General features: G+C 55.0%; 9 protein-coding genes across 9 annotated transcripts; 5 read left to right on the plus strand and 4 right to left on the minus strand.

Moving 5' to 3' along the window:
* Window positions 1-13: 13 nt before the first annotated feature.
* On the minus strand, window positions 14-11,116 carry KL911_003556 (uncharacterized protein; the record flags this gene model as incomplete). Its single annotated transcript, XM_043198749.1, has 1 exon — window positions 14-11,116. The coding sequence occupies one exon, from the start codon at window positions 11,114-11,116 to the stop codon at window positions 14-16; it is 11,103 nt and encodes a 3,700-aa protein (XP_043053887.1).
* Window positions 11,117-11,175: 59 nt separating this feature from the next.
* Window positions 11,176-11,844, minus strand: KL911_003557 (uncharacterized protein; the record flags this gene model as incomplete). The annotated part of the gene is made up of 1 exon (XM_043198750.1): window positions 11,176-11,844. One exon carries the CDS (start codon window positions 11,842-11,844, stop codon window positions 11,176-11,178), a length of 669 nt encoding a protein of 222 aa, XP_043053888.1.
* Window positions 11,845-11,949: 105 nt separating this feature from the next.
* On the plus strand, window positions 11,950-12,516 carry KL911_003558 (uncharacterized protein; the record flags this gene model as incomplete). The annotated part of the gene is made up of 1 exon (XM_043198751.1): window positions 11,950-12,516. The coding sequence occupies one exon, from the start codon at window positions 11,950-11,952 to the stop codon at window positions 12,514-12,516; it is 567 nt and encodes a 188-aa protein (XP_043053889.1).
* A 97-nt stretch (window positions 12,517-12,613) lies between these two features.
* On the plus strand, window positions 12,614-14,302 carry KL911_003559 (uncharacterized protein; the record flags this gene model as incomplete). The annotated part of the gene is made up of 1 exon (XM_043198752.1): window positions 12,614-14,302. The coding sequence occupies one exon, from the start codon at window positions 12,614-12,616 to the stop codon at window positions 14,300-14,302; it is 1,689 nt and encodes a 562-aa protein (XP_043053890.1).
* Window positions 14,303-14,402: 100 nt separating this feature from the next.
* KL911_003560 (uncharacterized protein) lies at window positions 14,403-15,707 on the plus strand (the record flags this gene model as incomplete). The annotated part of the gene is made up of 1 exon (XM_043198754.1): window positions 14,403-15,707. The coding sequence occupies one exon, from the start codon at window positions 14,403-14,405 to the stop codon at window positions 15,705-15,707; it is 1,305 nt and encodes a 434-aa protein (XP_043053891.1).
* A 114-nt stretch (window positions 15,708-15,821) lies between these two features.
* On the plus strand, window positions 15,822-17,702 carry KL911_003561 (uncharacterized protein; the record flags this gene model as incomplete). The annotated part of the gene is made up of 1 exon (XM_043198755.1): window positions 15,822-17,702. One exon carries the CDS (start codon window positions 15,822-15,824, stop codon window positions 17,700-17,702), a length of 1,881 nt encoding a protein of 626 aa, XP_043053892.1.
* Window positions 17,703-18,431: 729 nt separating this feature from the next.
* On the minus strand, window positions 18,432-19,853 carry KL911_003562 (uncharacterized protein; the record flags this gene model as incomplete). Its single annotated transcript, XM_043198756.1, has 1 exon — window positions 18,432-19,853. One exon carries the CDS (start codon window positions 19,851-19,853, stop codon window positions 18,432-18,434), a length of 1,422 nt encoding a protein of 473 aa, XP_043053893.1.
* Window positions 19,854-19,941: 88 nt separating this feature from the next.
* KL911_003563 (uncharacterized protein) lies at window positions 19,942-21,729 on the minus strand (the record flags this gene model as incomplete). Its single annotated transcript, XM_043198757.1, has 1 exon — window positions 19,942-21,729. One exon carries the CDS (start codon window positions 21,727-21,729, stop codon window positions 19,942-19,944), a length of 1,788 nt encoding a protein of 595 aa, XP_043053894.1.
* Window positions 21,730-22,131: 402 nt separating this feature from the next.
* On the plus strand, window positions 22,132-23,325 carry KL911_003564 (uncharacterized protein; the record flags this gene model as incomplete). Its single annotated transcript, XM_043198758.1, has 1 exon — window positions 22,132-23,325. One exon carries the CDS (start codon window positions 22,132-22,134, stop codon window positions 23,323-23,325), a length of 1,194 nt encoding a protein of 397 aa, XP_043053895.1.
* Between the last annotated feature and the right edge of the window lie 34 nt (window positions 23,326-23,359).

Raw genomic sequence — 23,359 nt, forward strand, 5'->3', positions numbered from 1 at the left:
ATATTTTGCAAATTTACATGTATGCCATCCACAGGGTGTCTGTGCTGGCGAGGTTGCGCGGGTTGACGGCGTGCGCAATGAGGTTGAGGATGAACTGCGACGCGATGCCCTGGCCCTCCATGTGGCCGAGCTGTGCCACGCGCTTGGTGACGTAGTTGACGTTGACCCTGACGATCTCGCGCAGGTGCGGGTCGCCCGCAGAGGGTCTGTGCTGCTGCGTGAACCAGGCGACCACCTCGTCGCGCACAAAAAGACTCAAAAAGTGCTCCATCTCGTACTGCGGGTCGCTCAGACACTGCGCGATGATCATGATGTGCGCAGACAGGATGCCCTCCATGCCGGCCTCGCCGATCAGCTTCTGCACGTTGGGCGTGAGCCGGAAGGGCACCATCTCCAGCGAGCAGAACAGCGGCGCCGCGCGCTGCGCCGACACGTCGAGCGTGCTGTTGGCGAACGCGTTCGAGTGTGTCTTGCCGCTCGCCACCTTGTACGGCAGCATCTCGGACGTCCACACGCGGCCGGAGCTCTGGTTGATGTGGATTTTCTGCGGCTGTCTGGAGTTGATGCACAGCATGTACGTCATGAAGATGAACGAGGCATACTGCGACGTGAACTGCTTGCGGAACAGCCAGAACTCCTCGAATCTGGTGTAGTGCCTGAGGAAGTAGTCCTTCATGACGGTGCTTGGCACCAGCGTCGACTGGATCGCGGCCAGGATCTCTGTCTTGACGCTCAGGATGTCTGGCTTCGGCAGCCGCGGGTCGTACGCGGCATGCAGCTTCTCGATCGTGTACGCGAACGGCTCGTCCTTGTTGAGCCCGTTCTTGCGGCAGTAGTCCTCGTAGATGCTCAGCATGTTGACGTAGTCCTCGCTGTCGCTCATGATGCGGATGTGTGGGCTGAGCGGGATTGCCACGGGCAGCGTGAGCTCGATGTTGCGTCTTCTGGCCTGCACGTTCTTCGAGAGCGCGTCGTTGAAGATGCGGAACAGCTGGAAAATGCGCTCCTCGCGGCGGCAGTGTCTCGCGGCCGGGAACTGCACCGCAAACGAGTGCAGGCTGCCGTCGTGGCCGCGGATCGTGATGCGCTTGTAGCACGCTGTCGAGCCGCGAATCAGCTCCAGCGTCGGCAAAAACCTCTCGATCTTGACGAAGTGGTTGTTGGTCTCCTTGTTGAGCAGGTACTGGCCCGGAATCTCGATGTCCTCAAATTTCTGGTGGTGGAACTGGCTCAGGTGCGGACACACGCGCTCCATGTTCATCTTGCCGAAACTGCGGTCCAGCTTCTCCTCCAAACAGTCCTTCCACTTGCGCAGCTTGCTGATGTAAGTCTCGAGGTTCGGCTTGCTCTTGATGATGTCCACGTCGAACTCCTCGCGGATGTGCTTCGGCAGCACGGTGTCTGCGAACCGGATGATGTTGGCCTCCGTGGCAGGCGGCAGCCTGGCGTCCTCCTTCGGGTTCGAGAGCCGGTTGAAGTACTGCACACCGTCGTTGTACAGCGCCACCACGAGCCGGTACGCGTCGTCGTCGTGGCTGCTCTTGAACCGCTGGCTGATCTGGTCAACGAGCGACTCGAGCGACAGAGCCAGCAGCGGGTACGCGGTCTTCAAAATGCCCATGATCTCCTCAACGTGCTGCCACGGCTGCGAGTTGACCCCTGGCGTCGACCCTGGCGCCGGCGACGAGCTGCCCACAGGCGTAGCCCCCGTTGGGTGCTGCGCAAGCGCCTCGGGACTCGTTGGCGCGTTGTCGCCGTTCGAGTCCGGCCGCTGCGTCATCTGCCGTTGCAGCACGGCAAAGTCCTCTTTGGTGGTGCGCAGCTGGAAGTGCAGCGCCTGCGGATACGACTTGGCGATGCGGATGAGCACGTGACGCGCCAGCCGTGCTTCGCGGTGCGACAGCGACGTGAGCAGCTGTGGAATGAACGTGATCCAGTGCCACACGGGCATCTCGCCCTGGTGCGACTCGAAGGTCTCCGCCAGAGTGCCGCTGGCGTCGTCCAGACTGATCAGCCACAGAATGCGGCACAGCAGCCGGCGCGCCTTGTTGTTCTTGTACAGTCCTGCCGCCTGCAGGTAGCAGCTGATGGCGTGTTTGGCGTACGCGATGTCGTTGCTCTCTTTGAACCGGGCATCGTTGAAGAAGCCCCACTCGGCCCACGCCTTGGGCAGGTTGAGGTCGAGCTGGACCGCCGTGGCGAACGCCTGGTTCGCCTCGTCGGGCGAGTTCAGCTTGGCCAAGAACATGCCCTTGAGCGTGATGAACTCGGCCTTCTGCTGCGCAGCAAAGTAAACGAGGTTCGTGTTGCTGATCACGTCCAGCCCGGTGTTGAGCTCGGCCGGGTTCTGGTAGTGGCACTTGGCCTGCTCGCGCAGCTTCAGGAAGGCCTCCTGGATCTCGATGTTGGGCAGAGTGTAGATCTTGGTCAGCTGGTTGATGCACACCTCGGGCATGTTGTGCTTTCTGGCGACGTGGGCAAACCGGTTGATCACCCAGGCGATCTCGTGGTAGCCGCGGAACGCGTACGAGTTGTTGTTGCTGTTGTTCTGCTGCAGCGCAGGAATCAGAGGCATGTACACCTTGTTGATCACGTTGAACGCGTGCTGGCGCCACGTGACCAGGTCGTTCCAGATATTGATGTCGTCCCAGATGTTGGGCAGCCGCTCGCGCCACGCCTGCAGCACGCGCTTGAGCTCCTGGCTCTTGACGTCCAGGTTCTGCGCCGTCGTCGTCGCGAGGCTGCGGTACACCTGGCTCGCCTCCATGAACTCGACGTACTGCTGGAATATGTGCAGCAACGAGATGTGCGCGCCCGTGATTCTTGTCGGCAGCGAGTGCCACTTGCGCAGCGCCAGCTGGATACCCTCGTCGCAGTACCGCGTCACGTTCTGGATCGTCTCCTTGCTGTGCGCGTAGCCCTGCAGACACAGGAACGTCTGGAACATCTGCCGGCGCGGCGTCGGCACGTCCATCACCGTCTTGACGCTCTGCTCGAGCGGCTCCCTGTCGGAGATCCAGTCCGCCACGCGCCAGCCGCACTCGAGCAGCAGGTCTGTGAACCCTTCGTGTTTCGCCAGCTCGGTGAGGATGTCCCAGTGCTGCAACTTTTCTGCGCACAGAATCCAGTTGTCCTCCCATAGTGCGTACTCGCTCTCGCTGTACGGCAGCACGCCGCTGCGCGCCTTGATCTGCGCGTTCTCGTAGAGCTGCAACGCCTTGTCCCATAGCCCGATCTGCTCGTACGACAGCGCCGAGTTTGTCTCAAAGTACTTGGCCCGACGCCGCCACATCCCGTAGAACATGTCGTCCTCCTGCAGGTTCGAGTACATCTCCACGAGCGCGTCGCGGTTCGTCTCTTTGATTTTCTGGTTCTCGGTGACGGGGTTGGTCTCGATCTGCTCCATAATGCGCACTCCAGAGTACCAGGCGTCGTAATTCAGCCCAAGATACTTGACGAGGTGCGGTGGCAGCTGCAGATCCGCACACTTGCCTGCGGCCTCCAGCATCGTGTGGATCACGTTCGGCTTGCCGTCCTGCTGCCGCACGTGGTAGTCCTTCGACAGCAGCGTCACAAACGAGTGCAAGAAGTCTGCCTTGTTGCGGTGGTCGATCGCGCCGTACGCGATCGGGAACAGTGTGCACCACGAGTTGTGGATCGTTTCTGGGCTCTGGTACGAGATGTCCATCAGCGGCTCCAGCACGTCGCGTGCACGCACCCGCACGTGCGTCTTGAGGAAGTCCATGTGCTTGCTGACGAACGCCTTGATCGGCTCGCGAGCCGCAGGCTCCTCCGTGCCGCGTTTTGGCAGCGCCTCGTCGATGTCGCCCAGAGCAGCAAGTTTGTACTCGTTATCAGTGTACTTCAGCACATGGTCGAAATCAAAGCTGCCGTAGAGCAGCTGCGCAGCCTGGTTCAGCCATGGGTACTCAGCAAGGTACTCCCAGTTCTGTTCGCGCACAATATAGAAGAGCCGTTTGTCGAGGTCTTTCTCGATCGAGCGGTCCAAGATGCTCATCAGCTCGCGACGCACGCCCGTGTCGGACAGTTTCGTGCCGACGAGGAACGGATGCTCCATGCGCACGGTCAGCTCGGTGCCGGCGAGCGCGGGGTCCTTGAAAATGTCGATGATGATCTGGTAGAACGCTCTTGCCAGCTCTGAGTCGCCCTTCATCTCGAACACCATCATTTTGGACAGTATGCCGGCGTTCTCCTTGGTAGTCGGGAAGAGCTCGTTCTTTGCAAAGACCCAGCCGCGCGCAATGTTGATGATGCGCATCAGAAGGTTCTTGTCGACGGACCGGTCGATCAGTTGCACCAGCAGCGACAGGAAGATGCGACGCTGGTCACCAAGCACGGAAATACGCATGCTCGAGAAATCCAAAATCTTCTTCAGCAGCTTCGTCGTCATCTTGGCCTCGTAGTCCGTCTGGTACGCGCTCTGCTCGGCCGAGTTGCTGAACTGTCTGTTCTGGCTCGCTATAGCAATGTGGTCCTTCACGAGCTTGCTGAGCGTGCGCATAATCAGCGGAATCTGCGCGTTCTGCGCGTCCGGCTTGTACTGCGCCAGCGTCCACGACAGAGTCACCCCTGCCGCGACAGAGTTCATGCTATTCAGATCTTCGGCGATCACGTTGGTCAAAAAGGTAAGGAAGTTCGTCACCTCCTCGGGCTGCTCCTCCTCGGTGGCCGGCACCTGCGTGTTGATTGCGCTCAGAATCAAGTTCAGCACCTTCTGCAGCGCCTCCTGGATGTCGTGGTTGTCGGAACGGATACATTTCTCGAGCAGTTTCTGCAAGTACTCCAGGTTTGAGACGATCCATTCCGCAGGCTTCCACTCCAGCGCAACACCCAGCACCTCCAGCGCGTTCAAACAGTAGCCTAGCACGTTGCTCGTGCTGAAGTCCGCGGCCACCAAGAACCGCTCAAAAAAGGCAAGCTTGACTGTCACCTCGGGCCAGTACTTTGGAGACAGCAGAATGTGCAGAATGTTGAGCGCACGCTGTCCCAGCTCGTTCTCTGACGCGCGCTGTTGGCTGATGCAGACGTAGCGGATGAGGAACGTGATACAGGTCTCGCGCTGGCCAAATGGCACCGTGTACGTCTTGGCGTCCGAGTCGACGTCCATCTTGTCGCCGTCGCCGGTGCCCGCCGCCTCCTCCTTCGCCTTGGTCTCCCAATTCAAAATCAGCTCGCCCATGTCGATCGCCAGGACCTGGTTCTCGGTCGAGCTGTTGTTCAATATCGTCAGCTTGCCCACGGCAGTGATGATGTTCGGCACAAACTGGTCACGTGCCTCGTAGAACAGGTCTGCGTGGTGCACAATAAACTGGTACACGTTAAGCACCTGGGTCACGTTGAAGCCGTCCTCGGACAGCACGCGGCGCGGCCACTTGAGCCACTCCATGCTGGACCCGATGCGGGTCTCCAGCACAGGGGCAAGGATGTCCAGCGCCTGTCGCACAAGGTACCGCACGTCGATCTGGTTGGCGCGCAGCAGCGCCACGAAGATCTGCGTCACCAACTTCGCCGGCGTCTCAAACGCAGCGATGAAGTACGCCGTCGACACGTAAGCGGCCTGTTTCGTGATAGCGTCGTCCAGCGTGATCAGGTTCCAGTTGAACTTGATCACGTCTTTTTTATAGTCGGCAATTAGCTCCGGTGACGTTTTCTCCAGCAGCGCGGTCAGTTGCAGAAGCTCCACGCGGTACGAGTCAAACGAGCCCGTTTCCTCTCCGTGGTGGTTTGCTTTCCAGATTTTTTCGTTCACAGCACCGAGCCAGGCGTCGTTCACAAGCCCTGCAAGGTTTCCGTTCTCGTGCAGCTCGAACAGCAGCGTTGGCAGCAGTATATTGCGCAACAAGTACAGCTTGGCGCCCATGCAGACGTCTGTGCCGAGAGCTTCGAGGATGGCGCTCAGATATGCCTGGCGCAGCTCGACGCTTGTGTTCTTGACGATTCTCTCAAACGTGTAGTCCTCAAAAGCTGGCGACACTGCTACCTGTTTCGCGGTCACAAACGCCACGAGGGCAAGCGTCTCCTCCGTTCCTGCGCCAGTTGCCTCGAGGAAATGGACGTAGGTCGTCTGCAGTTTGTCCATCGCCTGTTCGAGCATGAAATGGCAGTCGGACTTGAGCCCGGCGGTTTTCGCGTACTCGATCGACTGCACCGACGCGTCGAAAAGCTGCTGGAAGAGCGGTTGCTGCTGCTTGAGCCAGTCGCGGTCCGTGTGCGCGATCGCGGCAACAAGGTCTACCAGGTTGGCGAATTTCACGTAGCGCACGTTCTGGTCCTGCTCGTCGGCCAGGCTCTTGGCAAAGGTGTCCAGTTGTGCGCGGACCTGGCTGCGGAGCTCGGGCGAGTCTGGCAGGGCGACAAAGTACGCAAGCCAGCAGCCGTACGTCCTGTGGCTGAACTTCTGGATGAAGTAGGTCACGGAGTGCTCGCTGAACCGGTTGAGGAACTTGGCGATCGGGAGCCGGAACGGAGATGTCTGGTGACGGCGCAGGTGCGTCTCGAGGTACAGCAGCGTGCTCAGCAGCTCTTCCATAAAAGTGTACGCCTGTGGGGGCAGCAGGTGGAAGATGTTGAGGATGGCGACGATGATCTGAACGGTCGAGTTATTGTCGAGCTCCTGTAGGGCGATGCGTTGCAGAGTCTGCGGCTGGGCCCATGCCATTAGGTGGTCAAGCAGTTTGCGGCCGATTTCGACCTTGAAGTACGAGATGAGCAGCTCCAGAAGCCGCGATAGCGCCTCCAGCCCAGACACAGACAGCTTCTTGTGGTCCGAGAGGTTCATGAGCATCGGCCGCAGACCGCTCTGCAGCAGCTCCTTGGGCAGCTTGGAGTTCTGCGACAGCACCTGCTTGAGCCCGGCGTGTGCCGCGTTGATGATCTGCGACGACTTGGCACACAGCGTCTTGAAGAAGACGCCAAGGATGCGGATCCGGATCTGCGGGTTGCCGTTGGAAAACGCCGGTTTGGTGAGCGCAAGCGACAGCAGCTTGATGCACACGACACGCAGCTTCACAAGCTGCTCGGACGTGCGGTGCTCGGAAATGCGGTGCGCGCTGATCAGCGACTCGTCCTCCGCGTCGACGAGCGCGAGCGCCTCGGAGAGCAGTCTGTTCAGCTCGTCGTTGAACTCCAAAAACGTGTCCTCGAGCCCGAGACAGAACGTGATGGCGTCGATGTTGCCGATCTGCATGTGGAACGGCAGTGCGCGCAGCGGCTTGCCGAAGATCGGCGCCAGCAGAATGCCCTTGCTCGGCGAGATCATCGTCGCGACGGGGACCTGGGTCACGTGCGAGAGCGTCTCGAGCGCCTCCTGCGCCGTCTCGCGCACGTTCGGGTTCGAGTTGCTCAGGTCAAACACGATCTGGCTCACCACCGACTGGAACGGTTGCTGGAACACCGCTTCCTTGGAGACCTCGCGGTTGCAGTCGTTCAGCAGCTTGAGCACGAGCTGCTTTGCCACGCGACAGACTTCGGACGGCACGTCCGGCGGCGTGTCGCGCAGCACAAAGAACATCGCGCGGCAGATCTCCAGCTGCCGCAGCGCAAAGTACTGCACAGGAATGTCCAGCTCGTACATCATCGTCTGCAGCCCCAGGCATCCGCCCAGTTTCGTGTAGTACGCCTCCTCGAAGCAGCAGTGCACAAACTTGGAGCACATGCGCCGGATCGGCAGAAACTTGATCGCGTCGTCAATGCTGCCAAAGAGCGTCACGCACGCGTTGAAAATCGTGCGCACCGCGTCCACGCCCGCGTCGCGGACGGCCTTGATGTGGAAGCTGAGAGCGTACGAGATGGCGTCAAAAATGGTGTTCTCGTTCAGCGACTTCTTGCCCTCGTGGTCGCTCACACTGAACCTGCGGTTGAACTTGTACGCGTCCACCATCGTGCGCCCGAAAAAGAGCAGCACGTAGTGCTCGCAGATCCCCTGGATCAGCGCGGCCGCCTCGTCGCGCACCTCGTCGATCGACACCGCGTAGAACAGCGCCTCCAGAAGCCGCACGAGCAGCTCCTCCTGCCGCGTGAACCGTGCCGGGTCCTTCACGTTGTCCGCAGCCAGCACGATCTCGCCGCTCGTGCCGAGCTCCTTGGCCTTGGCCTCGTTGGTCACGTGACTGATCACCTGCTGGATGCGTGCGTCGAGATCCGCCGGCACGGCGTCTGTGTCGATGAAGAGCTTGAGCACAGCAGAGAGGTACTTGAACGCACTCACGCGGTAGTGCATCTTGTAGCGGGTGTTGACGAGCGTGTTGAGCGCGGTGGAGATGCCCGCCGTGATGGACACTGGGGTCTCATTTGGCAGGCCCTCGATGCGGAACAGTGCCTCCAGCTCCTGGTTCGTGGCCGTGCTACCCTGCAAATCGTGGTGCAGCCCGATGAAATTGTGGTTGCGGCCGCCCAGCTTGCCCAGCAGCCGGAACGTGGTGTGCGAGTGCTGGTGGTAGTACGGCAGCGGGCGCAGGTGCTTCCAGAGCGCCTTCATCACGTCCTCGATGACGGGCTCGATGATCGGGTCGAAGTACTCGGCGGTCAGGTTGTCGACGCAGAGCTCCAGCGTGCGCAGACCCTGGCTGATCAGCTCCTGCGAGCCGTTCAGGGCGTACACGAGCGGGCGCATCAGGTAGCTGAGGTGCGGGACCAGCACGCTGAGCCGCACAGGAACGGTAAGACACAACTCGACGTAGATATCGCGCTCCTGCGGTCTTCTGGCGCTCTGGATGAGTCTGTTGAGCGATTCGAGCAGCACCTGCAGCAGCGGCAGGATCTCTTTATAGAGAGCTTCGAACCTGCCGCCGCCGATGCTGCGGAAGAGCGTCCGGATGAGGTAGAAGTACACGATGGGCTCCTTGGCAGTGGTGGTGTACTCCAGCGAGCGCAGGATCATCTTGTTGAGATGCGGCAGGATGACGGTCTCGTTGGCGGCCTGGAACAGGTTGACCGACATGAAGCACAGCTTGAAGAGCCGGATCAGGATGTTGGACTTGACTATGTCCATCTCGCCGAGCTCGCCGAGCTTTGACATGACGAAGATGATCAAAATGCCGGAGAAGTTGGACGTCGTGGTCTCGCTGGCCAGGAAGAACTGCGGGATGTGCAACAGCGCGGCGTTTTTCAGCATCGCGTCGAACATCAGCTCCAGCTGCGACTGCATCACCTCGTTAAACGCAGACGGCTCCAGATAGATGAACATCGTGGCCAGGATCTCCATCAGGTCTTTTTCCTCCTTGGACGAGGTGATCGGCAGGTTTGGCCCGCTCACGTCGAACGTCTGCTTCACTTGCGCGCTGCTGAGCACAGGTTTCGAGCTCTGGAAGAACCGCAGCCCAAAAATGCACTCGCGGAACAGCTCTTTCAGTATGTTGATCTCCTCGCTGCTCACAATCCGCGCACAGTCGTTCCACACCTGCGGCGTGTAGTCCTTTTGTGGAGGCGGGTTGCAGCTCCGGAACCCATAAAAAATCGACTTTAGGAACGTCATCAGCGTCCGGAACAGGTACTTGGCGCTCTCGAGCGGGTCCTGAGGCGACGGCTGCGCGAGGTGGATCGGCAGCTCGCGCTGCATCTCATAGAAAGTGTATTCTGGCGAGTCGATGTCCATGGCGTCAGCGGCGTTCGATTCCGGTTTCGCTTCTGGTTTCGGATCCTCCGCACCAAACAGAGGCTTACCGGTGAGCTGTTCTGCCTTGCTGCGCCAGGACAGGCTGTCGACGCGTTTCTGTTCCTTGTTTTGCACAAATTTCTCATGCTGCTGCACAATTTCGGCGTACTGTCTGTTCAGCAGCGCAAACCGCTTCACAAACGCGTTGATCATGATCAGAAACAGCTGGCGTCCGTTCTCTTTGTCGTCCAGCTTCAAAACGCGGTCCACGAGATTCAGCAGCAGCTTGGCGCTCATGATGTGCACGGTCTGGGCCAAAGTCGCGTCCTGCAGGTGATCGCAGTATAGCTGAACGCTCTTCCAAATGCGGTCGGTCGATAAATTGCCGTTGACGTGGATAAAGTCTGCGACGATCGAGTAAGCGAGCGGCCGCAGTGTCTCGTGCGCAGTCAGGCCCTCGCCGATGATCACACGGTCGTCAAAGAGAAGATCCATTTTGGGCAGAAACAACGAGCGGAACTCGGTCGACAAGATGTGTCTGGTGGCATGCAAAAGCTCTCTTCTGGCCGTGGCAAGCTCCGGCGGACAGTCCTGCAACAATCGCACTATGAGGTCCGGAATCTCGCCCAGAAACGGCTCGAGCGCAGAGTTGGCTCCGCGCCGGATAAACACGTACGCCAGAAAAGAGGCGGCCTTGACCTGGCCCAGAATGAAGTCGGCATATAAGGCACGGTTCTTGATCTCCTTCGTCACCCCGGTGACGTACTCGCCACGTGCCTTGGCGGCCTCGTGGGCCTCCTGTTGCTTCTTGGCCTGCAATCTCAGCAACCCGATAACCTGCGGAATAAAGTTGGCAACCGAGCCGTCGATGATCTCCTTGTACGACGAGTAAAGCGAAACCATTGTTATCGGACACTCGGCGATCATCTTGAACGAATGAGTCGCCTTGAACAGCGTCTTGGACGGGTTTTCCTCCAACTCCAGCGAGCCAGGCGAGCCACTTGTCGGTGGAGCTGACGACTCGTCGTGGCCGCCGAACTGCTCGTCGACGACTTGCGGGATGTTGCTGTAAATTTCTCGTAGAATATCGATGAATTCCTGCACTCTGTCGGCAAACTTCGTCTTGTAGCTCTTGTGCAGCGACGCAATGATCTTCATACACTGTATTCCGTTCTCTTCGTTTTCCTCTCTGATTAATTTCGTCAACACGTCCAAAACCTGGACGCTGTACGGCTGGAAAGCCTCGTTAACAGGCAAACGGTGAATGATGTCCAGCACCAAGTGCCGCAGCTTCTGCTCAGGCGAATTGGACACCATGCTGACGGGCACAGAGTCGAGAAGCTGGAAAAAAACCGGCATCAGGCTCTTGAGAAAATGCTCATACTCCTGGGCACCATTGTAGGTCTCCAGAGTATCACAAAGCTCGGACAGGACGGCGTGTTGCGCGCCCAGGTCTAGGCTCGGGTCCTGCAGCCTTGTAACAAAGCGTTCTAGAGATGCCATGTTATTTTCTCTATAAACAATATTTCACGAAAAAAAAGGGGATTTCTCAGACTTTTTGATCATTTGCCGGTCACGTGACTGCCGCCGGTGTGCTTCAGCCGGCTGCACAGACTGGCGTACTTGTGGAGCAGGTCGAGATACTCGGCAACAGGGATGTATGTGCGGTCGCCAACGGACCTGAAGAGCACCTCGGGGGGCACAAAATACTCGTTCTTGTTCAGCTTATGCAGCGGACCGCCTCTATAAATGTTCTCGCTCTGGTCTATTTCCAGCTGGGCCTGCCTGGCGAGATTGTCGGCCACCTGGATGATTTCTGGGTTCTGGTATGCGTAGTCGTCAAAAATTGGAACGGAGCAGGGTTCCTTTTTGGCCGGCGTTTTTGGTGCAAAGGATGTAAAGATCTTCTCTTTCAGATCTCCCGGCTCGCCTTGGTGTGCCTGGTTTTCCTCTCCGGAAGCGGGCTTTTCTGACTCCTGTGATGATTTTCTGAACAGATTCCACACTCCCTGGCGGATTTTGGAGGATTTGTTTTCCGGCTGCTGCATTTTTGGTGACCCCAGCTTCAGTTCCATCGCCGTGGGGGGTCTAGTGCGTACTGTCTTAGGACGCTCAGGCCTGGGGCTGCCTGTTTTGGACTTGCGGATGGAAGCGCAGGTGGGCCGGGCATAGTGGGGCAGCTCCTTTGGCGACTCCTCTGTCATGAGAACCAGACTTTTGGCTAAAGACATGCCTGGCGCTAAAAGAAGGAGGGAAGACAAGATCCTTAAAATGATTACATAAGAGGCAGAAAAAATTATCAGATCTTTAAAAAAAATAAACCCAGCTAGATAATTATGGGCAAGGCCAAGAAGACCAGAAAGTTTGCACAGGTGAAACGGGTGCTTTCGAAAAACGACCCGAGGAAAAAGGAGAATGCAGACAAACCGAAGCAGACAAGCGATAAAGAGCTTGTGAAGGAAGTGCCGCAAGTTTCATCTGCCCTTTTCTTCCAGTACAACGAGGCAATCAAGCCACCTTACCAGGTACTGGTGGATACCAACTTCTTCAATTTTAGCATCCAGAAGAAAATCGATATAGTGCGCGGCATGATGGACTGTCTCTATGCCAAATGTATTCCGATTGTGACAGACTGCGTCATGGCGGAGCTCGAAAAACTGGGCCATAGATACAGAATAGCGCTCACGCTCGCCAAGGACCCCCGGATCAAACGGCTGACGTGCTCGCACAAGGGAACGTACGCGGACGACTGCCTGGTGCACCGGGTAATGCAACACAAGTGCTACATCGTGGCTACCAACGACGCAGACCTCAAACGACGCATACGGAAGGTGCCCGGTGTGCCGATCATGAGTGTCGGTAGCCACTCGTACGTGATCGAAAGGCTGCCGGACGTGTTTTAGTGCATGTAAATGGCGTTGTTATAATTTGCGGTGTAAGGGTGTATCGAGCTTCAAAGATAAAGACTAAATTTTGTACAGAAATACATCTCTTGTTAGCATGTCTCTCCAGGACAACATTGAGAGTCTTGTGAACATGGGTTTTGACGCCGCTGTTGCGCGTGCAGCGCTCGAGCGGGCAAATAATAACATTGAGGTTGCCGTCAATTACATCTACGCGGACTCCGCAGGAGAGTTGCCCTCCTACAACGGGCAAGCGGCAGCCTTGGGGCCCGTCCATGACGGCCGCAGCGCCTCTACGGCGATCCCAATCGAGGACGATATCAGAGACAAGATTGCCAGTTACGGCTATGGTGCAGATAATCAGGAGATCCGATTGGACTCTGACGAGTCGGAGCATGAGGCTTTGCCCAAATATGACGTCTACGACGACATTTCGCGGTACATTAGAGTACCAGAAGTTCCTGGAGTTTTGCTTCCAGTGAAAGTCGATCTTCTAGAGGGCTATTTCGCTCCATTGTTGATGGTTCTGAGCAACATTCCCGCTTTCAGAGATACAATTCTAGAGCATGAATTTGAAGACTACGGGTACTCGCCGTACTGGTGGAAAAAAGAGCGGTGTCTTGCGAATGCGGACGTGGCCATGGAAGTCCAGAGACTCGTAGCGTTCCTGTCTGCAGACTCGAAAAGAGCTTTCGCCTCTATTAGGACGCTAATTGATGCCAGTGCAAAACTGATCACAGACGATTACGAGAGCATTTCGGAGTTTATTCAATTCATTTACAGCACCATTATCGAGCTGTTCGGGAATTTGGGCTGGACATCCAAGGAGCGGCTGGCCGACCTGTTCACTTCACGGTTCCAGTTTGAGAACGACGAAACCCAGACACACCGCATCTTCCCTGTCGAGTCAAACTATTTCTACAAGGACATCTACCGGATCATGCACTCCCTTTTGTGGGGCAAGGATTTAAGTCGCATAGCTCAGCACAGCTTTGTGCGACTCAGTGATGTTTTGACGATCAGCTTTGAAGGAAACGGCGACACTGTTCCTGGAGGCGGGTTTGAGCTTACAGAGGAGTTCTACCCTCAAATTTACACATCCGAGTATGAGAAGCTGGTGGTGGAAAAATTTCAGCGGATCAGCGAGTTAAGAGAAGAGGTGAGCAAGATCAATGGTCAGAACATGCAGCTCAAGGCATTCAAAGGTAAACGTGTTGCTGCGTTGCTCGAGTCCACTCTCAACCACTTGTCTTCTCTTGGCGAAGACGAAAAAATCCAATCGGCTTCCAAAGAGCTCGAAGCAATAGCCAGTCACATTCTAGATCAGAAAACGCTAAACACAGACAAGCTAACGGCTCTGAATAAGGAACGGTCGCAAATGGACATATACAGCATAGATTACATTTTGGATGAGCGCAAGGCAGACCTGGAGCCTTGGATGCTTGTAGGTATTATTGTCAGCGAGCGCCAATTCTGCTACAAAACGGAAAAGGGCTGGTACACTTTTGTCTACGAGCTGGAAGAAGGGAAGAATTTCACCATATCAGAGTCCACCTTTGAGACCATCAGAGACCAGATAAGGGATTACTCAGCGGATAGCTTTGATACCGGTATGGTGCTGCTGTACGTGAGAAAGTCTCTTTTGACCAGCACACCGCCGATAATAAACGAGAAGCTGAAGCAGTTCATCAGCACGGATAACGACAAAGTGACACAGGACTACGAAGCGTTTATGGCACAGCAGCCAAAGAAGAAAGAAGACAGCTACGTTCTGGTGGACATGTGACCAATCGCATTCCCCAGAAGGCTGACGTAAGCGGTTGCGGGATTGCAGTGAAAAAAAACAGGTTCCAAAAATTTCCGACGAAAATTTTGCTGTTTGCACAATGTCTATTTTGGTTACTAGAGCGCTCTCAGCGCTGAAGTTCGGCCGTGTTGCAGGTACGCGTGCTGTTCCAAGAGTTGTGGCCAACTCGTTCGTCAGATTCGCTGGAACTTTCGACAGATCCAAGCCTCACGTCAACATTGGTACCATTGGCCATGTGGATCACGGCAAAACCACTTTGACCGCTGCCATCACCAAGGTGCTTTCTGAAAATGGAGGTGCCTCCTTCTTGGACTACTCTGCCATTGACAAGGCTCCAGAAGAGCGTGCTAGAGGTATCACCATTTCCACTGCACACGTTGAGTACGAGACTCCTAACAGGCACTATTCGCACGTTGACTGTCCAGGCCATCAAGATTACATCAAAAACATGATTACTGGTGCTGCTCAGATGGACGGCGCTATCATTGTTGTTGCTGCCACTGACGGACAAATGCCTCAAACCAGAGAGCACTTGTTGCTTGCTAGACAGGTTGGTGTTCAGAAACTGGTTGTCTTCGTCAACAAGGTTGACACCATTGACGACCCAGAGATGCTGGAGCTGGTCGAAATGGAAATGAGAGAGCTTTTGAGCTCGTACGGCTTCGACGGTGACGAGACTCCTGTCATCATGGGATCTGCTCTGTGTGCTTTGGAAGGAAGACAGCCGGAGATCGGAAAGCAGGCCATCGAGAAACTGATGAACGCTGTTGACGAGTACATTCCTACCCCTGTCAGAGACCTTGAGCAGCCATTCCTGTTGCCTATCGACGAGGTCTTCTCTATTTCTGGTAGAGGTACTGTTGTTTCTGGAACTGTCGAGAGAGGTGTGCTGAAGAAGGGTGAGGAAGTTGAGATCGTTGGAGGCAAGAACGCTACTCCTCTCAAGACGACGGTGACGGGTATCGAGATGTACCACAAGGAGCTTGACCAAGCCATGGCTGGTGACACGCCAGGTATTCTGCTGAGAGGTATGAAGAGAGAGCAAATCCAAAGAGGTATGATTCTTGCCAAGCCTGGCTCCCTGAAATCCTACAAGAAGTTCCTGGCCTCCATGTACATCCTGACTAAGGAGGAGGGAGGAAGACACACTCCGTTCTCCGAGAACTACAGACCGCAGATGTTTGTTAGGACCACCAACGTCAGTGTCACTCTGAGATTCCCAGAGTCTGAGGAGGACCACTCCAAACAGGTCATGCCAGGAGACAACGTGGAGATGGAGTGCGAGATGCTCCACCCTGTTGCCCTGGAGGTTGGCCAGAGATTCAATCTCAGAGAGTCTGGAAAAACCGTCGGTACTGGAATGATCACCAGGCTGTATGAGTAGTTGCTTGTATATGGATTTGAGAGAGGGATAGTTGTATAGTTTAAAATCCCTGGAAAATAAACTAATCGAAAATAAAAAAAATAAGTTCTTATCTTTTTTATTTCTTACTAATCCATGGACGGCCTTGAGGAACAGCCGTTATTGAGCCCCTCAGCAGGTCGCAAGCGGTCACTGCGGCTTCGCCCCAAGCACAGAACCAAGGTCATTGCCACGGCTGCCGCTCTGATAGCGCTGTTTGTCGTATATCTGTCGTGGCCGTCCCACTACAAACCTCCCGAGCTGCCTAAATATCCAGCTCATGTCCCATTTCTGGGCGGGCCTACTTGGAATCCGCAAACAAACCTGACTGCCCGCGGCTCTCACGGTGGTGTGGCGTCGGACTCTGCGCTATGCTCGCAGCTGGGGGTTGAAATACTCAAGAAAGGAGGGTTTGCTGCCGACGCGGCTGTGACCACTTGTTTGTGCATAGGAGCCACAAACACTATGTTTTCGGCAGGAATTGGTGGGGGCGCGTTCATCACCACCATAAAACACGGCGAGGGGGGCGCCGTATCGATCGACGCGCGCGAGATGGCCCCTGCAAAGGCGCACAAGGACATGTTTAACGGCCGCGAGGTGCTTTCGAAATTTGGAGGTCTGGCCGTGGCCATCCCGGGCGAGCTACAAGGACTGTATGAGCTGCACAGACTGCACGGCTCGGGCAACTTGAGCTGGGAAGAGCTGATTCTGCCCGTTGTGGACGTTTTGGAAGCAGGGTTCGAGGTCGACGAGCTGCTGGCGTTGGCCCTGTCAACGTACAAGTCGTATTTCCACAACCACAGGCACGACTGGGAATTTGCTTTCAAAGACGGCCGTCTGCTGAGGGCCGGCGAAGTGATGAAACGGCCGCAGCTAGCCGCGACACTGCGCCTGGTTGCACAGAACGGATCGGCCGCAATATTCTACGACCCGCACGGGCCAATTGCTCCCCATCTCGCCCGCAAGGTGCAAAGGATGGGCGGCGTGCTGCAGGCTGAGGACTTTGCACGGTACCAGGCCGTGGTTGAACCGGCCCTCGTGATGAACAATTTCTCGCGGCGCGCACTGGACATTTATACAAGCTCTGGCGCGTCGTCAGGACCGGCGTTGCTGTCTGGGCTCAAAATCATAGACACTTTTGAGCCGGCGAAAAATAAAGACTTTTCTGTGAAGGAGTCGCACCGGCTCGTGGAGACGATGAAGTGGCTGGCGAGTGTGCGGAGCAATCTGGGAGACGTGGGGGTCTTGAGTGATAACCAGACTGCCCGGGAGCTACGTGATGCCCGGTATTCACGGCTCACCAGCGAGGAATGGTGTGGTGCCACTGCCGGAAAAATCAACGACAACAGGACACTCCCGTGGCAGGCTTACGAACCTGCGTATCAGCCCAACGAGCCGCACGGAACTTCGCACCTGAGCGTGGTGGACAGATTCCAAAATGCAGTGAGTCTGACCACGACTGTCAATTTGCTTTTCGGTTCGCTGGTGCACGACCCCGTTACCGGAATAATTCTGAATAACGAGATGGATGATTTTTCCATTCCCACGGCCAAGAACGCGTTTGGGCTGCAGCCCTCAGTGTACAACTACATTGAGCCTTTCAAGAGGCCCCTGTCGTCGACGTCGCCAAGTATTGTGGTGGACCGTGCGACGGGCAAGGTGGACATGGTGATTGGCGCAGCCGGCGGGTCCCGCATCACCACTGCTGTTCTCCAGGCGCTGGTTAGAACGTACCACTACGACTTGGGGCTGCTCGAGACAATTGCGTTTCCACGGTTGCACCACCAGCTGCTTCCAGAGACTTTATTTGTGGAGAACCCGAAAAGTGAGCCGTTCGTGCAGGGCATGATCGAACTAGGACATTCTGTGGAGACAATAGACCACGCTACTGCAATGAACGGGATCCGGTTGCAAAATGACACCATCACGGCGCAGAGCGATTATTGGCGGAAGCTGGGCCAGGCCGCCTGTTACTAACACGCGAGAATAACGTTATTTTAGGCAATGGTGAGGGAAAATTCCCCCAAGCCTAAAAAGAAACATGGAGAACAATAGAATTGCCTTTGCGTATGCTGTAGATCCGGAATATTTTGCAGGGGAAAACAAAAACCACTCCACTCTTAGGAGGCGGAAAATTCGGGGAGAAATGATGGTGGGACGTGGGGCGTGGGGACCACATCGACCCGTTTTTTTTTCTGTTCGGCGTGATGTACTGTTATTTTGCAGCCAGTAATACATGGGTGTCTGTAACACAGCGGTTTAGCACAGAGGTCTGACGGTAGTCCAGGGATGAGTCTACGGGATCTGGCGGGCTGGAGCAACTGCATGGCCTTTTCGCAACGCCGTTGAATTCCAGCAGAATGGAAAAAGTTTTTCCGGAACAGTCTCCCCACCCGGGTTTGTGCGTTCTCCGTCATGCATGTAAAAGAAAACAGACAATTGAAAAGTTTTTCCGAAATTGCAGAATACGCAACGGCAAATAAGGTATAAATATGGCCCTTTCTCCCCAAGAATATTCTCTGTTCATAAACACAAATGTCTAATAACACAGATCAACACTCCAAAAAATCTGATATTGGCTCTGTCACTCCTCCTCCGGAGAACGTGTACGAGGACCAAGCTCACAACAAGGCAACACTGCCTGAACAACAGGACGTCAGTCCCGGAAAGAGCGCTTCCCAGTACATCGGTATAGCTTTGCTTATTTCACTGATCGCTTTCGGTGGTTTCGTCTTCGGATGGGATACCGGTACCATTTCTGGTTTCGTCAACATGCCAGATTTCAAGCGTCGTTTCGGTCAAGTCAACGGTAAGGGCGAGCACTACCTCTCCAATGTGAGAACCGGTTTGATGATCTCCATTTTCAACATCGGTTGTGCTATCGGTGGTCTTACTCTTGGTAGACTCGGAGACATCAAGGGTAGAAAGATCGGTCTTATGCTCACCATGGTGGTTTACATTGTTGGTATTGTCATCCAGATCGCTTCTGTTTCTTCGTGGGTGCAGTTTTTCATCGGCAGAATCATCTCTGGTCTGGCCGTCGGTTCCGTTTCTGTGCTGTGTCCAATGTTCATCTCTGAGACCTCGCCTAAGGAGGTCAGAGGTGCTCTTGTTTCCAGCTACCAGCTTATGATTACTCTCGGTATCTTCCTTGGTTACTGCACGACCTACGGTACCTACCACAACTACGACAACTCGAGACAGTGGAGAATTCCTCTGGGTCTGTGTTTCGCATGGGCCCTCTTGATGATCTTCGGTATGACGTTTATGCCTGAGTCTCCAAGATATCTGATCGAGAAAGACAGACTCGAGGATGCCAAGAGGTCGATGGCCAAGGTCAACAAGGTGGCTGTCGACTCCGAGTTCGTCGAGCACGAGGCTGCCATCATTCTGAACTCCATTGAGATTGAGCGCCAGGCCGGTTCCGCATCGTGGGGCGAGCTGGTCACCGGTAAGCCAAAGATTTTCTACAGACTGATGGTTGGTGTGATCTTGCAATCTCTGCAGCAGCTGTCTGGTGACAACTATTTCTTCTACTATGGTACCACCGTCTTCAAGTCTGTGGGTCTGAACGACTCGTTCGAGACCTCGATTGTCCTTGGTGTTGTCAACTTTGCCTCCACCATCGGCTCGCTGTTTGTTGTTGACCGTTTCGGAAGAAGATTCACTCTGATCGGTGGTGCTATCGGTATGGCCGTTTGCTTGGTCATTTTCGCAGCCATCGGTACCAAGTCTCTGTACAAGGGCAAGTTCGGTGTGGATCCAGACGAGAGCGTGGGAGATGCCATGATTTTCCTCTCGTGTTTCTACATCTTCTTCTTCGCCACCACGTGGGGTCCATGTGTCTTCGTCGTTGTTTCGGAAACCTACCCATTGAGAATTAGACAGAAGGGTATGGGTATTGCCCAGTCTGCCAACTGGATCTGGGGATTCCTGATTGCCTTTTTCACTCCATTTATCTCGAAAGCCATTCACTTTGCATATGGATTTGTCTTCTTCGGCTGTGTGGTCTTCTCCATCTTCTTTGTCTTCGCCTTTGTTCCAGAGACCAAGGGTCTGACGTTGGAGGAAGTCGACCAGCTTTACATTGACTACACTCCGGGTCTTGCATTCATGACGAAATTCCATAAACAGCAGGACTCCGCTGAAAAGGTCTAATGTATACTAATACGAATTGATGAATATAGAAAGGTTTATTGAATGATTAAAATTAACGTTATTTTTTTTTGCTCCAGCCGAACAGCGTAGCTTGCCGCGAGTCATGCTTGGCAGACTTGGTCCGCTTGGTCGGCCGGCCTGCATCGCCCGGCCCGCCACGCTTTTCCCTGCCGTAGAGCAGTCGCTCGCCGTAACTCTGCGTGTTGAGCGTGCTGTCCAGCGTCTTGGCGTAGTGGTAGTCCTCGTGCTCCGTCCGGTTGCTCGCAGGCATCTCACGCCCGCACTGCGGGCAGACGTACTGCTCCGGTGTAGCTGGTCTGCTCGTCTCCTCCTGCCTCTCCGAGTCCTCCGGCTCCCCAGGTTTCTCCACTTCCTGCTCCCTCCTAGGAGCGCTTTTGATCATCTCGTCTATCCGCGAGTACCCGCTGAGTTCCTGGAAGCCGCTCAATGCAAGTCCTCCGTGCGTGCTCGGAAACATGGGCCCGTGGCGCTGGGCATCCCAAATCTCTTCCAGCTCCTTCAATAACCTCAGACTCAGCTCGTGGCACTTGCGGCGAATCTCGTCCAGATCGCGGATGATCGGAAACGTGCACTGTCGCGAGCACGTCACGTTGGCCCGGTTGCGCATGTACAGAGTCAGCTTGGTCGGACGGCGTTTGGCGTCGCTTTCCTCGTCCAGCTCCTGCAACCGCAGAGTAAGATCCACAATAAATACTTTAAACCAGTCCAGGATGTCTTCCGGCCTGCTCACGGAATTACCACGGAAGTTCTTGTGCGAGCCCATCGATTTCACGTCAGTGCGTTGCTTGATCTGCTGGCGCATCTCGCCACGCACCATCTTGTACAATCTCTCAGCCAGCTGATGATCCTTGAGTTCGCGCGTGAGGTCCGCCAAACTGAAGTTGTCCCTGATGTAACGCACTTCGCGGCTGCCAGAATCAATTTCTAGCGTCTCCAAAATCTGGCGGCCGATCTTGCCTCCCATAGACCAGAAATCCGTGAGACTGAAGTTATCGAAGAAGTTATCGATCGCCCTGTTCAGCACCGTGGTCTGCTCGTTGGGCTTTTTAAAATCGCTTGCCAGCTTCGCCACCGTCTTGACCCGGCCGACACCAAAAGATGTGGTATAACCCATCTCCTTCTTGAGCTGCTGCCGCAGTTCATACCCCAGGAGCGAGCCAATCATCATCGCTACGTCGTCCCAGTCGCTCACAATGATGTCGTCGTTCTCCACCGGAATGAAGATCCCGTGCGTCTCCTCGAGCTCGCGCGGCAGCTTGTCTGGTATCGGGGGCAGCATTGTGTCTCTCGGATTTTCTGGGATCTCTCGCAGCTGCGGAAATAACTCCATCATTTTGCGGTACACCATACGCCCGAGATCCAGAAAACACTCGTCCACACTGGCCTTCTCCACAGAATCGCAAAACCCTTTGAAGAAGCGCATCATCTTGCGACTCTCGCGTCTGTACGGCTCCAGAGAAACTTTGTGATCCACCGGCTCTGGCAAATAGTCCACATACTTCCACACGTCCTCTCCTTTCTTGAAAACGGCTGTGTGGGCCACCACGACGTCGGGACACTTCATTTTCGCCGTCTGCAGCGAGTCCATGCGACTTATGCCGTACTCGCGGGCTGCATACGACACGGCAATTAGAGAGTTCCACTGCAGACAAACGACGGGGTCCTGCGGCGTCAAACCCAGCCTGATCTGCTCGTACTGGGCGAAGTACGCGTTGATGTCGATGTGGCCAATTACGCTGAGCGGCGAGTCCGTGGAACGCTCTATATTGTTCAAATCTAGCAGGTTCTGATAAGTGTAGCTGGAGTTGGATGGAACAATAAGCATGGTGTGGGGGGGTGATTAAGTTTTTCCTAGTGGTGAAAATATTTTTTGCATAAAAAATTATTCACCACTTCCTGTGTAACCTGAAAATGTATGTATCTGTGATGACAAGCTGTCGCCCCAAACGGAGACCAATGACGATTCGATTTTATGCCAAACACACTGAAAATTCTGAGACACATACTAACAATCAGATATCTCGTGCTTTTCGAAAAAGTAGTTCTGCGGCGGCCGAGGCCGCCGCTAAAACTCGCTAATGATGATCATCCATGCTAATCATGAGCCTCTCTGGCCGGGATTAACACGAATTTATCTGAAGCGATATAAGTATTGCCAATGTATTAGCGACGATCATCTCTATTTATTTTTATTTACATCGTAATTTTTTTTTATTGTGCTGTCACCATGCTTGCTCGCCGAGAAGAAGTCGCACACGGTGCGGAAGAGCAGGCGGCCGCCGTTTCTTTCGGAGAGCTTGCCCTCCCTCTCCCGTATAAATGTCTGCTCCTTGTCACCGCAGGGGTCTGGCTCTGGTACATGAACTTGCGTGTTTGCTACGCGTGCAAGATCGACACGCTCCAGGTTCTCAAGCTGAGCGGAACTGACAACTACAGGCTCGTCCAAGCGAGTCTGAACGTTGCATACAAGGTCTCCTTCATGAACCTTGTGAATTACAGCATCTACCTGCTGTTTGTGTCCAACGAGCAGTATTTTAGAGTACTCGAGTATCTCCCCCTGCTGGCCATTCTGCTGACGTTTGGAACCCTCATGTGGCCGTATGGAGCGCAGTCGCCAGAACGAAAACGGTTTGTCGAGACCGTGGGTCGCATTAGCGTCGGAAAGATCGACATTCCTCACAGAAATAACGATATCTTGCTGGCTGATACTCTTACGTCGTACACCAAGGTCCTCGTAGACTTTCTGGTGTATTTGACAGCCCTGGCTCTTGGCTACCAGACTCTGCCGTCGCCAGGCATCAAACAGGAGCTCTCCAAGGACCACTTGAAAATATACAACCTAGACATCCTGCTCTCGATGTATCCGTCCCTGATCCGGCTCAAGCAGTGTCTGCACGAATATGAGCAGAGCAGACGCAGAAATAAGCAGCATTTGCTGAACGCAATCAAGTACTCGTCTGCGTTTCTGCCCCCTTTTGCCAATATTTTCATCCGGTCCAATATGGCTGGTCTGGGGATCTGGTATCTCGCCGTCTTCATAAACTCGTCCTACGCTTTCTTCTGGGACGTGCATTACGACTGGAACTTTCAAGTTTTCATGAGATTCCTGTCCAACAAGCGCGGTCAGCCGCTTCTGCGCCACAAGCTCGTGTACACGTCCACGTTTTACTACCTCGCCATCTTCATTGACCTCCAACTGCGGTTCGTTTGGGTCTACAGACTGCTGTACCCAGATCTGCTTTCAGGCGAGCAGTACTCTTTCATAGCCACCATTTTGAGCTCGCTGTACGTCAACGAGACGGGCAACTTTGTTCTCGAGATCCTCGAGATCTTCAGAAGATGGATCTGGGTCTTCCTCAAGATCGAGACAGAGTATCTGAAATCATCGACCGAGCTGGACCTCGAGTTGCAAAGTATGTAACATTAGGTTATGTATCTGATAGACAGACATAGAC

This window comes from Ogataea haglerorum (assembly GCF_019207285.1).
Source record: "Ogataea haglerorum isolate 81-453-3 chromosome Unknown 81-453-3_NODE_9_length_481884_cov_97.824832, whole genome shotgun sequence".
Classification (NCBI taxonomy): Eukaryota; Fungi; Ascomycota; class Pichiomycetes; order Pichiales; family Pichiaceae; genus Ogataea; species Ogataea haglerorum.